At 35.4% G+C, this 14629-nt stretch overlaps 3 protein-coding genes across 4 annotated transcripts; 1 reads left to right on the top strand and 2 right to left on the bottom strand.

The window, feature by feature from the left end:
• Positions 1-10: 10 nt before the first annotated feature.
• Positions 11-3486, bottom strand: LOC105283020 (conserved oligomeric Golgi complex subunit 2). Its single transcript, XM_011345414.3, has 11 exons — positions 3244-3486; positions 2932-3159; positions 2506-2772; positions 2129-2430; positions 1915-2032; positions 1506-1828; positions 1346-1412; positions 1047-1227; positions 677-956; positions 408-588; positions 11-328 (listed from the first exon to the last, which is right to left on the bottom strand). The coding sequence occupies exons 1-11, from the start codon at positions 3313-3315 to the stop codon at positions 245-247; spliced, it is 2103 nt and encodes a 700-aa protein (XP_011343716.1). The 5' UTR covers positions 3316-3486; the 3' UTR covers positions 11-244.
• Positions 3487-3736: 250 nt separating this feature from the next.
• Positions 3737-12687, top strand: LOC105283014 (nuclear pore membrane glycoprotein 210). Of its 2 annotated transcripts, none has more exons than XM_011345406.3 (15): positions 3737-4001; positions 4317-4588; positions 4843-5036; positions 5164-5304; positions 5384-5682; positions 5774-6064; positions 6143-8936; positions 9019-9354; positions 9557-9775; positions 9859-10114; positions 10192-10436; positions 10609-10755; positions 10856-10982; positions 11070-11126; positions 11208-12687. In XM_011345406.3, exons 1-15 carry the CDS (start codon positions 3832-3834, stop codon positions 11396-11398), a joined length of 5739 nt encoding a protein of 1912 aa, XP_011343708.2. In that variant the 5' UTR covers positions 3737-3831; the 3' UTR covers positions 11399-12687. The 2 variants fall into 2 exon arrangements, with proteins under 2 accessions (XP_011343708.2, XP_011343707.2); XM_011345405.3 differs by having other exon boundaries at positions 4819-5036.
• On the bottom strand, positions 12655-14553 carry LOC105283015 (translocon-associated protein subunit beta). Its single transcript, XM_011345407.3, has 4 exons — positions 14336-14553; positions 13852-13993; positions 13160-13474; positions 12655-12921 (listed from the first exon to the last, which is right to left on the bottom strand). Exons 2-4 carry the CDS (start codon positions 13990-13992, stop codon positions 12805-12807), a joined length of 573 nt encoding a protein of 190 aa, XP_011343709.1. The 5' UTR covers position 13993; positions 14336-14553; the 3' UTR covers positions 12655-12804.
• Positions 14554-14629: the final 76 nt, after the last annotated feature.

Genomic DNA, 14629 nt, shown 5'->3' with positions numbered 1-14629 from the left:
AAGAAATATATACATGAAAACGAAATTTTTACATATATTTGACTATAAATAACGAATATTCATTCGATGTATTAACGCAGTTTAGCTCAAATTGAAAATATTTTACATTACACTTTCGAGGCTCCTAATAGCTTTGTCGTAAAAATTCCCAACCATCCATTTGACAAAACGGTGGTACGTTTACATCATTATTAAAACTCGGGCATCATTAATGATACAATTAAGAATAATTAGTTGCGTGATATCATTTTTTAATAGCAGCTTCGACAGCATTTATCAACTCCTGCAGATGATGAATGTTGACAGTCGAGATGTTAAGATCTTTGATCTAAAAGATATGTGTGTAAAATAAAAGTGGACGTATAGAAAGATATTTTAACAAAAATACATATATGAAAATTTCTTACCATATTGGCATAACCATTTACATCCACTTTAAGCTGAATACGGATCTTTTCGTCATCACTAATACCTTGTGGTTCCGAAGGAAGAATTCCAGTAGATTTGTCGCGAATCTTTTTTAATCTCCTCAAACTCTCCTCGGTCTTCTGTACGGATGTTAATACATCCGTAACAAATAACAAATAGCTAGAATAAAAGTATAAAAATTGCATCATACATTTAGGATGAGTTTGGCTGACTTGCATTCTATCATATTATATAATTATTTACTTACTTCTCTGTTAATGAAGACAATGTTAATTCCAGCCAAAGATTAACAGTTTCAGGAATAATCTTGCTATAATCTGCAAGGAAATTGATGAGGGGAACCACTGCACTCTTCACATAAGGACAAGGCTTAGTTGGCACGTCTCGTTTCGTTCTTCTAAATAGTCTAGGAATGTCGCTCACTTGTTTCAAATGTATTACACATTGTTCCGAGAGCTCATTTAGAATCTCTTTCGTAATCGAAGGTAAAAGATTCGTTAAGTTCCTAGATGTTTCACCAAGAGAATCTGCAACATGAGTATTTACATCAGTACTTCAAATATTTCATAATAATTTGTAATATTATTTTTACACTTTGTATTCTTCGCGTATATTACCTTCCAATAATTTTGATATAGTAACATTCTTATTTGTTATTTTTGATTGTACTATTTGCAGAAAAGATGGCAGTGCATTTACTAACTTTTCTACATCAACGTACAAATACACCAGAAAATTCAATCTTGTGGAATGCACCAAATTATTTGAACTATTAGTTTCATTTATTACCGGCCAGACCTTTGAACAAAAACCTGGTTATTTTCTCTAGAAACTCATGACTCATGATTCGTGTATAAAATATTCTATTATTTTAACAAGACATTAAAAAATAACAAGATAATAGGTAAATACATACTTGTTTCATCGCACTCTGACACCAAGTTTGATATCTAGAGCATATTTGAAGACTGAGTTTCCAAAACCTGATATTAGCGAAATGTATTAGTTTTACAAAAATATATTAGGATTCCTATAAAAGTATTTATTATAGGCAAAATTACTTAATTGTTACTCACTTGTGGAATAGTTGATACAAGTAAATATCGTCATCCCAGATCCGTAACAGATTATCCCAAACCGCGCAAGTTGCATAAAGTGAGAAATTTGTTTGCGTCAGCAAAGCCAAACTACCTTTGATCGAATCTGGCGATATTGATTCGACTAATACTGTTTCCACGAGGCCTGCTATCTCTTGAAACCGAATTTGGAAATAGACTGGCAAATTCCATTTTTTGAGAAAATCTTTATATTGTGGATGATTTTTCAATGCCGCCAAAGTTTTTCGTGTACCATATTCCGTTTCCAATTTTGTTAAAAATTCTAATGTAGCTGTATACCTCTGAAAGAAGGTAATACTTCAAATATACATCTTTGCACATTAAATCAAATTTATATCGTTTATACATTTATAAATATTTTATATACTTTGTGAAATAATACTGGATCTCCTGGAGCAAAAATGGATTTTATATACTGCTCAATCTTTTCTTCAACTTCAATCCAAAAACTGTTTACCAGAAAATTAAATCCTTTCACGGATATCCTACAATATTAGTATATAAATATATTGTTATAAATAATAATTATAAAGTTATAAATGCAAATTAATGTACTCGCTGAAGTAAAATGGCGCAAATACCTATCGGGATACAGCGTGATATCCAATAACTGTTTTAGTTCCACGTTTAGAATATCAAGTAACCTTTGATAAATATTATGTAGACCAAGTGGATCAGATTGAAGATTCTCTTCATTGATCACGTTATAAACTAAGGGCCTGACAAGTTCATATCTCACTAATTCTTCGGCATTTGCTATTTTATCAAGCGTAAGATAAATTCTGAGGCAACGGATTGCTAAGTTTGAATTTTTTTCCTGTATACACGCTAAGAATAACTCATTTAAATAAGTTACGTACAAATTCTCTATTTCTCTACCTTCCTACAACAAAATAATTGTTTTAATAGAATTAATTCATTTGATTATAATCGCAGTCTTTTTTACATGAATACGTACTTTTTCTTGATCATCTAAGATATCCGATTTACATTTAGACATATGAAATTTTAATTGATTTAATTCAATCGCAGCCTGTTCCAAAACGTCGATTTTTGTACGATGCTCCATAAACGTTTTCATAGATAATATGGAAGAAAGCTTCTTGAGTGATTTATACACATGCTGTAAACTCCGTAAACTTTGTTTACGTTCTCTTATCTTTAAATTGTTATTTAAATTAGTTGAAATGGTTGCAATTTCATCATCCAGAGCTTGCCGTACTTGCTATCATATAAAACAAAATCTTTCATTACTAAATTGAAATAAATTATAATTTAACATTAAAGTAATATATAATTATATAAAATTACAGCGACCATAAGATATGACTTACTAAATCTTGGAATAATTTTACAGATACTTTTCAACTGCTGTTTACTTTACCATGACTTCTTCCCTTAATTGTCCAAGCGGTACTTGCAACTCATTGATAGCTTTGTCCAATCCGATTAAATTGCTAGATAGGTTCACAAAATCCGTATAATCCCTGTTAATCAGGTCAATCATGGCAGATCGCAATAATTTCAAATACATGCCAAGATCATCTCGCATTGTCTCCAATTTGCCATTCTTCCTATGGTCTTGCAAGAAGGCATCAACGTCAAAGTTCTCCTAGATAAGACAGATGTAATCATGAATAAGATTAGGTTAAATCTCTTTTAAAATCATTTTGTACAAAAAGACTACATAACAAACCTGTACAAAATCAAGTTCGGAGAAGCATAAATCTTTTGGAGCTTTTGGTAAAGTGTTGTTATTGTTAGACATGATGATATATTTACTAAAGTTTAAAGTACATATATTTCCTTATTTCAACATTAATTGACGATTATCACCAACGGCAAATAAAAATTTATAAAACAGCATTTGGTACTCAAAGACCTTCCTGCCGCTAATTTTCTTGTATTGTGACGTGACAATTTGACATTTCAATTAAAAGTCGACAAGAGTGGCGAACTGACGAGCGATCTTCGAATTGATCTTGACGACCTCATGCAGTAGACTCACGAAGCATTTATCAATAGGTAAAACAGAGTGAGCATGCTCCTAAAGCCCATTCATTACCCAGTAAGAAGTAGCCAATCGAAATCGATTATTTCAAAAACTGACCAATGGGAACTTTTACTTCTTACTGCTTACTGCCATTGTAGAATGAGCTTCAAGTAGAGTCCCTTCTAGAGACTCTACGTTTAAGGACCGTCATTTCCGCCAAGGAGAACGCTTGAGTGTACACTTTTTTAAACTAGTACAAAAAGTTCAGCCAAGAAAAACAAACTTTTTAACATGTACGGGTTAAAAAGAATATTGTTATTCGTTACTTCGATTATATTAATTTGCGCCGCAAGGATTACCACAGCGCACAAATTAAATGTACCTCGAGTTCTGCTACCAATATTCAATAACTTCGCTGTAAATTTCACTTTAGAGGTGACGGATGGCGGTTGTTATAAATGGTAAATATTTCTTTATTACATAAAAGAACACACGTTAATGATACGTCGAATTGCAATCGCTGAATTCTAATTATGCGAAATTGCAGCCTTTACCGTTTCTAACTTTTGAACTTTTCGTTAAAGCACTTTACCGGTAAAGCCATAACCTCATCAGTCAATTGCAATAACTTTTACTTTTCATGAACTTGCACAAAATATAATGCATGCATTCGAATATTTTTACGTAAAAGTTATGTTCATGTAGAGGAAGATTATTCTGTAGCATTCCGCTAATATTCAGTTTATATTCTAACCTTTTGGTGATGTTTCTTGTAGGTCTGCTTCTCGTATGGATATCATACAGCTAATTCCTATAAACGAGAACTTTGACAGAACATGTTCTTCAGTGATACTAATTCAAACCATAACGAGAGAGCTAACGAGAAATACCGCAATTGTATTAGCAGAAGATGTCAATACTGGTCACTTTTTACGATGTGATGTCATAGTAGATGCAATTTTTTCTTTAAATCTTATTACCACTACTAAAGAACTGTACATTGAAGATATACCTGAGGCATTCGAAGTACGAGCATATGATGAACAAGGTAACGTAACCAAACATAGTAGATACATAGAGTATTCTTCAGGCTGAATTCGGTGGTTTGATATTCTATCAAACTTATATTTATATAATTATATAAATTGCTAGCAAAATTTGGCTATTTTTTAAAAACAATGATATACATCAGTGTTATCGTACAAAAGTTAGAATAAAAATTACTGTATAACATTATAATACTTCTAGTTATGTTATTCATACGTAAACAAATTATAGGAAACGAGTTTACAACTTTGGCAGGTATAGAATTCCTCTGGATCATTGGTGATACTAAACACATGCCATCCAATAGTGAATCCACGAGTAACGTGTTGCGTTTTATGACTTATGAGGAATCAGAATATGAAAGACCTGCTAGTGTAGCAATGTTAGATAGCATCGGCAAAAGAGGTCATATTGTTCTCATAGAAGGTATTAGGACTGGTACAGCCAAGGTAAAAATGTATTTATACTATCAGAATAACATAATATTATTTCAAAGACTTACAAAAGAAACACCATTATAATGGACTTTCCTGCTTGAGTCTGCTTGAGTAATCTCATGAAAAATTTCTGTTGTAGATATCTGTTAGATTACCACATTCAGAGTACAAGTACGTACCAGCTATAGAACTGGAGTTAATTGTTATCGCTAATTTGATCATTATTCCACCGGAAATAACAATAATGGCTCACGACAGTTTCGAATACAAAATAATGCATGTAAGTATAATTTGCTGTTACAATCATGGATTTATTATGTAAATTTTATTTACCACGTAAAAGTTGTTTTTTTTTACAGACTCGTCAAGGGCGATTAGAAGAAATTAGCTTACCTTCGAATCAGTATTACTTGGAAGCTGAGAATCCTGATATATTGGACATTGATAATGACCGTTATTTTGCATATGGTCATAAAACGGGACGTACAAAAGTATTTTTACATGATAAAAACGTTCGTGAAGAGTATCCCGTTATTCTACCTTTCGCCATGGTTAATATACATGAAGTAGCTTACATTTCTATTTCCGTTCTACCCAATAGAAATTGGGGATTGGTATTAGATCACACTCATGAAATCATTGTTGAATTGTATGACAGGTAAGAATGTTTTGTTTCATCAGGTGTCTCAGTTATGTATTATATATCATTTCTTTTCATTTTTCATCATAATAATGATTGTAAATCGTAGCAAAGACCATAAGTTTCATATCGGCGAGGGCGTGGAGGTCTCCATGAAAATAGACGAACAATACATCGAACCAAAGTCGATCACACAAAATGGTACTTACGCTGTTGGGGTCCCGATTACCTGCGGAATAACAACAATAGAAGCAACATTACGTAGCATAATCGATAAACGCGGCAAGAGAATGGTGTTGGACTCGCAACGTTCTGCTAAAGCCGAGCTCACGATACACACCGCGATGAAAGTTCAACCCCGCGCTCTAATTGTTCCGTGGGACATTGTGAATAAATCCAGGTGAGATTTAACTTTGGAGAGATGAAAATCATTCTGCGTCAAATCTTGCCTAGGATTCAACATGCTTGTCCTTTGCAGATTTGACGTAATGTTGAAGGCGACCGGAGGAGATGGATCGTACGTCTGGTCCAGCAGGCAACCATCGATAGTGACCATCTTGCAAGACGGTAGCATCAAGATTCTGTCGATGGGTATGGCGGAGGTGACTGTCGCGATGGCGCGGAATCAGTACAACAAGGATACAGCAAAGGTATACATACTGCAACCTTCAAAACTGAAGATTATACAGTACAACATGGAAGCGGCAATAGGAGAAGCAATTCATCTGCACGTTGCGTTATTCGGGAGTCTGGTCAACGGATCCGACGTCAAAGAGATAGCCTTCAGCAGCTGCGAAAACATTAATTTCGAAGTGCATATTCAAAGCGAGAATTTCGTGCAGACTTATGACAAGAACGTGCAACCGGTTGGCAACGCCTGTGCCGTCATAACTGTCATCAATCACTGCTGCGTCGAAATCTCTGACGTGACCGTGACCTACAACACGAATGAGAATAATATCAATCGTTACCTAATGGACAACGTTACCGTGTCGGCGTATGAACCACTCACAGCTATATATCCAGAGAGTAAACGGACGTTGCTTGCTGTTGGATCTTCAAGGAATGTAGTGTTCAAGGGCGGACCACTCCCGTGGACGAACAAGTCTCAGAATTACTTGCAAAACATACACTCGTCGAACAAACAGATCGTTGAGGTACTGAAACACGAAGTTTCATTAGGCAGGCTATTCGACAGAGCCGTCTTCACGGTGATCTGCAAAGCGCTAGGCAAAACGGTGCTGACTTACACGGTATCAAACATACCTCTTTTCCCAAATTGTCAACACACTCATGCATCAGAGACGATCGAAATTGTCTGCGGCAAGCCCAGGTACATCTACCTATACCCTGAATTCACGGACAGTGAAAATTGCCCGATCAGTCAAAACGCGAATAAGATAATCGCGCATAGCGACAAGCGTCTGAAGATCTTCGTAGTTGTCAAGGACGAGGACGGTAAACGGTTCGATAACATCACGAGTTTGAACATCGAGTGGAATCTGAAGCCGTCCGGTAGCGGTTCCGTAGAAATTCCATCGAGCACGATGGAGGAAACTCGGACAGACGTGATTTTAGAGAACGTAATTTTGCCGAAGAATCAATATCAGAACGTCATTTTTAAGAGACATTACGGTGTGCTGACGGTGTTCGCGACTGTCACCGGTTACCAAAAACATATTCTCAACAAATTACAGATCACGCCGGAGTGGCCATTATTTTTCATCAAGAATGAGAGAGGCGGAGTGGAAACTCCGCTGATCGAGACCTCTATAGAGATAACTCTTGTGAACGATACTGTCGTTACCCCAAATAAATTAATTATTCTGAACGATTCGAGCATAAAATCGTACTTACAGGTCAATCAGGGCTCTGGTTATTACAAATTTGTCCTGAGCTCAGACGAGATAGCAGATATTCAGTACATGGAGACGACAAGAATGATCAGCGTGATGCCGCGAAGGCCGGGTGTGCTTCGAATCACGTTGGTAGATCTCTGTTTACCTTCGAAGCCGGCGGAGATACGTGTGGAAGTGCAGAAACTCGCAGTGATCGAAGTAGATACCATGAACAAAATCGAGAAGGGAAAATGTGTGACGGCAGCACTAAAGCTCTACGATACGAATGGTCATATTGTGAAGCTACCATCTCTCAGCATCCTAGATTTTCATGTAGAAATCGATAACGGATACATCGACGTTAAACAGTTGCCCGCTAACGAGCAAGGTACCGCGCCTTACGAACGAATATTATACAAGATTCATGGCATGTCCGAAGGCGAAAGTCACTTAACTTTTGTAAAGAAGGGCGACCGCGAGATACAAAGCGAATCAGTCCTTGTGCAAGTATTCCTCCCGTTACAAGTACAGCCGAATAACTTGACGATACTGATCGGTACGATTTATCAGATGCAGATCATTGGTGGTCCGCCGAACGCCGAAATTGAGTTCGCGACAGAAAACGGCGATATCTTGCTAGCTGATGACAAAGGGATTCTTGAGGGAAAATCGGCGGGTCAGACGAAGATTCACGTTCGTGCAGTTGGATTCGATGCCAAAGACAACAAGGTCATCTACTCGAAGGATAGCGCTAACGTACATGTGTTGCATCTCGAAGGGATAAAGATCCTGACTCCTGTGAACAGAGTGAAAACAGGCGCTATATTTCCTCTCTGGGCATTTGGTATTCCCGATTATCTGATGCCACTCATTATCGGTTCTACGCAATTGCCATTGAATTTTGCGTGGTCGTCGAGCGATCCCAGCTTACTAACACTGCACAATATGTACGAGAGTACCGGCATAAACATCAGGTATCAAAATCAAGTATCGCTAAGGGCCAAAGCGATCAGTCCAGGGGTGACAACGATTTATCTGAACGTCACCGTACCTTATAACATGCTGTCCGGTTTCAACAAAAACGATATTACGTACACCACGTTTGTGAAAATTGAAATTTTCGAGGAACTGCATTTGGTTCATCCGGTATCATCGAAAAAAACATTGCCTATATTACTGATGTCACCAAATTCCGTTTTACGACTACAAACGGATCGAGACAAGCATGGTACAACGACTTACAAGATCCTGTCACTTGATAGCACACACAGCAATGAATCCGAGGATTCTCATATTTTAACATCTGCCATGAAAACCGTAACTGTAAATAAAAACGGAGTCGTAAGGTCTGGCGAAAATTTCGGCCAAACTATTATCTCCATTACGAATACAGAAGCGTACAATTTGAAGCAGTCGTTGACGATTATCATTGAGGTAAGTTACGTATGTCATACCAGAAAATCCTCTCTTTAAAAGAAAATGAAAATTATATTATGAAAATCTATTTCTCTTATAGGTCAAGCCTATTCATTACATGATGCTTTCCTTAAAATCCAAATTACGCATACGGAACAGCGAAGAACTGAATATGTTACCAAAAGGAATGGAGCTAGATTATATTGTTGAGTATTATGATAATGTCGGAAATAAATTTCATGCTGCCGAGACGAATATCAAAACTATGATGAATCGCGCCGATTTAGCATCGTTTACGATAGGCTCGAGTAACGTGATTACTGCTAAATTCCTGGAAAATGGAGAGTTAATTATGAAAATCTTTAATGAAAAATATCCTACTGCAATGTTTGATTATGTTCACATGATGATTGGGGATATTGTCTTTCCGACGAAGGTATTTATATTTATTTGGACAATAAAAATATTAATTATTTATTATTAATTGTACTTCAAATTTGATCGAATAGTAAAGTCAATTTTCAATTGCTAATCACAAATTTAACGTTAGTAATGCACATAAATTAATATTAACTAAAATATCTCTCAGCTTCTCTGCACAAGTATATTAATTGCATAAACGTCTAATATTTTTACAGACAACTTTAACCGTCGGTGATATAATATGTTTTTCTATGCCACTTCTTTCTTCTGATGGAGATCCAGGATATTGGCAGTCCTCCGCATCTGAAATTTTATTAGTAGATCCGATTACAGGCATAGGTCGCGCACAAAATGTCGGGCATGCGGTTATAAAGCACAGTCTCGCAACACAAGTGCAGGGTGAAATAGAAGTCAACATCTTACCGATTTCGCGGGTAATTGCTTAACAGACAAGTATAATAATTTTATAATAATCGAGCTTTTTCTGCGATGTCATTATAAAATCATTTTTTCGTAGATATCCATCGTTCCTTTAAGAGGAAAGAATATCACTGGGACCGAGACATTCAGCGTACCACTTGTATTGAAGAGCAAAGATGAGGAGATCAAAGAGAATAACGTGTTAGCAAGAGGTTTAGGTGGTTGCCGGACGTTATCATCATTTGCCCTGAACGTATTTCCTTACACGTGCAATGTTCAATTCGTTCCATCGATTTCGTCTATCAGCATAAAGGATTTGTTTATCGTAAAGCCGCGATTCGATATCGTTACAGGTTGGTGCCATTTCACGTGTGATAAAAAAATGAGTCGTTTATTATAGTAACTCATTCTCTCTCCCTTACTTTCATAGGATTCTATTACTGCGACATTATACCGATGAGTACTCCAACTGCGGACGCCAGTACGTTAGAAAGTCATATTCAGATTAGCGCTCATAGCCGAGACATCGAATCAGCAATTCTAGAACTCACTTACTTACCACCTGTATACGTCAACGCCAAGGAGATCGTGTTTATCACCACTCAAAGCCCTGGCGATGCACTTTCAGCAGCATTCGAAGTGCACGGATTACCATCGGTGTTAAAACATCTCACTGTGAGTCACAAAACATTTGTTTACGAGTAATTGATACAATTTGCACGATTTTACGATTTAATTTCATGAATTTATTAAGAGAATTTTAGGCTTTCATAAATATAAAATATAAAGTGATTATAATAAAAATTAGATTATTTCACTGCATATCTTATAATGTTTTGTAATTTAGATTAATGTACCGGATGGTGTAGCTATCACCTGGCAGCAATACGTTACCAAGTCTATACTTCAAATCAGACTACGTTTAACGCGTCCAGACGAGATACAGGGGCAAAAATTATTCATTGCGAACGATTTAACTAAGCAAAATATATCTGTAAGTAAAGCATACGCACGTACTTGTGCGCGCGCGCATATATAACAAATATAAAACTGATAAATTATTTATAAATGATTATTATACGTTTTTTTTGCAGCTTCACATACGTGTATCAAAATACAGTACTTTTATTCCTATGACTGGAGTACAATGGGTGAATTATATGTATTTCCATCGATATACACTTGGAACGTTCGCCGTTATTGTGATTACGATCTTTTATGGTAAGATTGAATATATATATTTTCTAAATTGTGTGTTATTAATTGAAAATATTGATATTGTATTCATATAATTTCTGCATTCTCTAGTATGGAGGCGCAAGATAGCGAGTGTCGACTTAACAATCAGAAATAGAAGTATTTTTGGTATGTTCTATTTTTCGTTATTCAGCACATAATGTTGCGAGTGTTTGCAAGCATTCATAATAACAACAATATTCTTTACAGTTGATAAAACTCCGCCAATGATGAAGACTATTGGTACTCCATGTGCGAACATTACTCCTACCATTCCGACATCCAGCCCGCGAACTCCGACGTCCACTACGGTAACACCGCCATTCTCTGCATTCAAAAGTATGCCTATTTACGGAGATCCTCGTTTCGGTGTAGCATATAGAAGAACTATGAAAGAATAGAAAAGGATACAAAAACAATTTCTCGAATCATTAATGGAGATTAATTAACACGTTCCATGCCGAGTCGATTTTTGATGACTTTCCATTTTCTTAAAATGGAATATTTTCTAAAAAGTTTGTTAAAATACAGATCTTTATCTCTATAGTTTTCTATAGTTGTAATTTAATAGTTATATATTTCTTTTTTCTTAATATTATGAAGTTGTAATTATATGAATATTACGCAATACATGTTATAAAATTATTCGATTCGAGAGTGCAGTAAATCGCGAGATGCATACGATCCATGAGAACGTGTTAAGTACTGATCAATAACAATTAACGAAAGCTCCGTGAGAGCTATGATGTTGCAAAAAATATTTAATATTACTTTGACTCAGGATTATTTAGTTTCGTGAGAATAGCTTTTCTTCCATTAACGTAAAGTAGCTGACGCAGGTACTGAGATTGTTAAACATGAACTAATTTTCTTTCTTATACGAAGTAGGTTTTTTCTTAGGAATTATTTAATTATATAAATAATGAATAATTATTATGGCAAAATCGTGCCTTAAAATAAAGAGAGATTACTGCCACTTTTTCTGCTCTTTACCTAAAATTTAAAAATTTTCATTTCACGTGTAAAGAAGATTCAGTTCTTCGTAGAATGTTATATTTGTATTTTCACATGATACCAAGAAACTGTGCATAGCTGTATACATATCGCCGTTATATGTATATGTAACATACTTATAAATAACATTATGTATAATGTAGTGTATGATAATTGTATTTGTATGTGTGTGCATGTGTGCACATGAAATACGATTATAGTTTGTTCTTACATTGCCATGGTATATATATATTCTTAAGTATATGTTCATTTCAATGATGTATGATAGTTCCTAGTCACTAAAACTATATTTTTGCTTACATTGTAATTAAACATTGTAATATCTACATGATACATATTGTTATGAAAGAAACCTTATCTTCTGTATGTTTATTATATTATAGAATTGTAATATGTGTACATATTAATAGTACTAATTAAAGGTTCTGTTGTGATTTTCAAGCTAAATAAGCAAGTGAGAACTTTGATTTACGCAGTTATCAGTGCGTACATTTACAACTTATTATGTGTGAAAGTTTCTTTGATCCTCTACAGTGACAAACAGTAATGACTGATCAATCAAAGTTCTACTTCGCTCATTTAGCTTGGAAAAAAAGAAAACATCAAGAATATTGTTTAAGTTGAATAGAAAAACGCAGCACAATTCCATCATAAATAATAATGTTTATTATAAAAGTAAATATATAGCGGAACAGTGACATTTCTTACATGGTATAAGAAAATTTATTAAATGACCTAGAAATATATTTTGAAAAAGGTAGCATTGCAACATTTGGAATCTCAATATTCGTGATCAGTGTTTCTTCGTGGTTTTCAACAGTTTTTCGTATTTACATTTACTCGAGTACCACAAAGCGAACGGGATAAGTAAAGAAGGTAGAGTCATCACGGCGAATGCGGCCCAATCAACCTGTGAAACACGATAAATTACATTCTAGCGATAAGATATTTAATCTAGTACATACATACATGTATGAAAACTGAAAAACAGAAACAAGATACGTAGAAAGAGAACTAACCATTGCTTATACTTGATAATTAAATCTCTTCTAGGTAATTTTCCGAATAATGCTAAAATTATGCAAGTATCCTGTTTCTTTCATTATAGATAGGAATATCTGTACGATATTCGCACAGTTTACACTTACGACATGGGACGAAAATTGTTTGTCGTAGTCCCTATATGCCACAATGAGTCCTTCGCCAGGCTCACTGCTCACGGCTACCTGTAGTCTGGGAGCGTCTTCCTTGCGACGATACAGTACTTCGGCCGAAGTGAAATTGAAGTAGCCGTATTTGCGCGGTCTTACCACTACTGTATGGCTCACATTAGTGTAAGGAGGCACACGATCAATTCTGGCGTTCAATTCTCCACTTACATGAGTGAAGTGATCTGGATGGAACGAGTTGTCTGTGATCTCAACCTCCAATGCAGCTACGTTACCAGTATTGTAAATAGTGTACTGTAAGCATCATTTTAGTATTAATATCAATAATTTTGTAATAACATAGACTTTTCATTGAAGAATTCATCATTAAGAGAATACTTCAATGATATATTTTGCAAACATAGTTTATTTGATTTATTAAATTATTAATTCTATATGTATGTTAAAATGTTGCTCTTAACATGATACCTTTTGCCATGTATGTACAGAATAGAATGTAACATATTTTAAATATGTTTAATACTAAAATTTCAGATGGGAATTTCTTTAAAAACAAACTGGATTACAATATGTTTTTGTTTTCTCTGAATTTAAATAGACACAATATCCCACATAGCTGTCAGTTAAATGTCAACGTAAGGGATTAAAATATCAAATACGTTTCTTGTTACCTTAATAACTATATCCATATTTTCTACTAAGTATTTGTTAAGTATCTGTTTAGAAACTAATAGTCTAGCAGCCTCCTCCTCTTCCTCTGTGTACGCAGCTGCGCATAACATAAGTGTTGTGAGTACAATGTACCACTTCATTCTGTAAAATAAAAAAGTAAATTCTCATCAGTTATTTTCATTTTCATTCATTGTAATTGATACATATGGATTCATCGATTAATAAGTGATCTGTGATTGCAACTTGATGTCATTTTTGTGCCAATTTCCACCTTGAGGATTGTTCTCTCTCAAGTTCTAAGTTCAAACAATTAATTTTCAGTTCTATGTAAGAAATATCTGATTCACATCGAGCCTTTCTAAATCAACACACTTTAGAAATCTATCATATTTATACTTATAGGGATCGTAGAACGATTATTTCGTTCCAGACAAAAACTGAAAATCGATCCCAATTATCAATAAAAGATGTGGGGAAACTCACGTTTTTCTGTAGAAAGCGTCTAATGATCAATAATTGTTAATAGTCTCTTTAACAAGCGAAACGTCTCGCGTCACTCGATCACTTTACAGCACTTCACACACAACTCGAGAACCAAAAGGCCACGAGAAACACTCGCGAGGAGTGCCAACAGCGCTCCGTTCGTTGCCACGTTTCCGACACGGATGATATGTACAACGCCGGTACTTCCGGCATGTTGTCAGTCGAACTGCGGTTCTGCACATGCGCAGTAAACGCAGCATCAGTGGAAGTACCTATTCTCGCGCATGCGCGAAA

The sequence above is a fragment of the Ooceraea biroi genome, chromosome 14, assembly GCF_003672135.1.
Source record: "Ooceraea biroi isolate clonal line C1 chromosome 14, Obir_v5.4, whole genome shotgun sequence".
NCBI lineage: Eukaryota > Metazoa > Arthropoda > Insecta > Hymenoptera > Formicidae > Ooceraea > Ooceraea biroi.
Note: the sequence above shows the minus strand (reverse complement) of the source record. Positions and strands in the feature narration are given on the sequence as shown.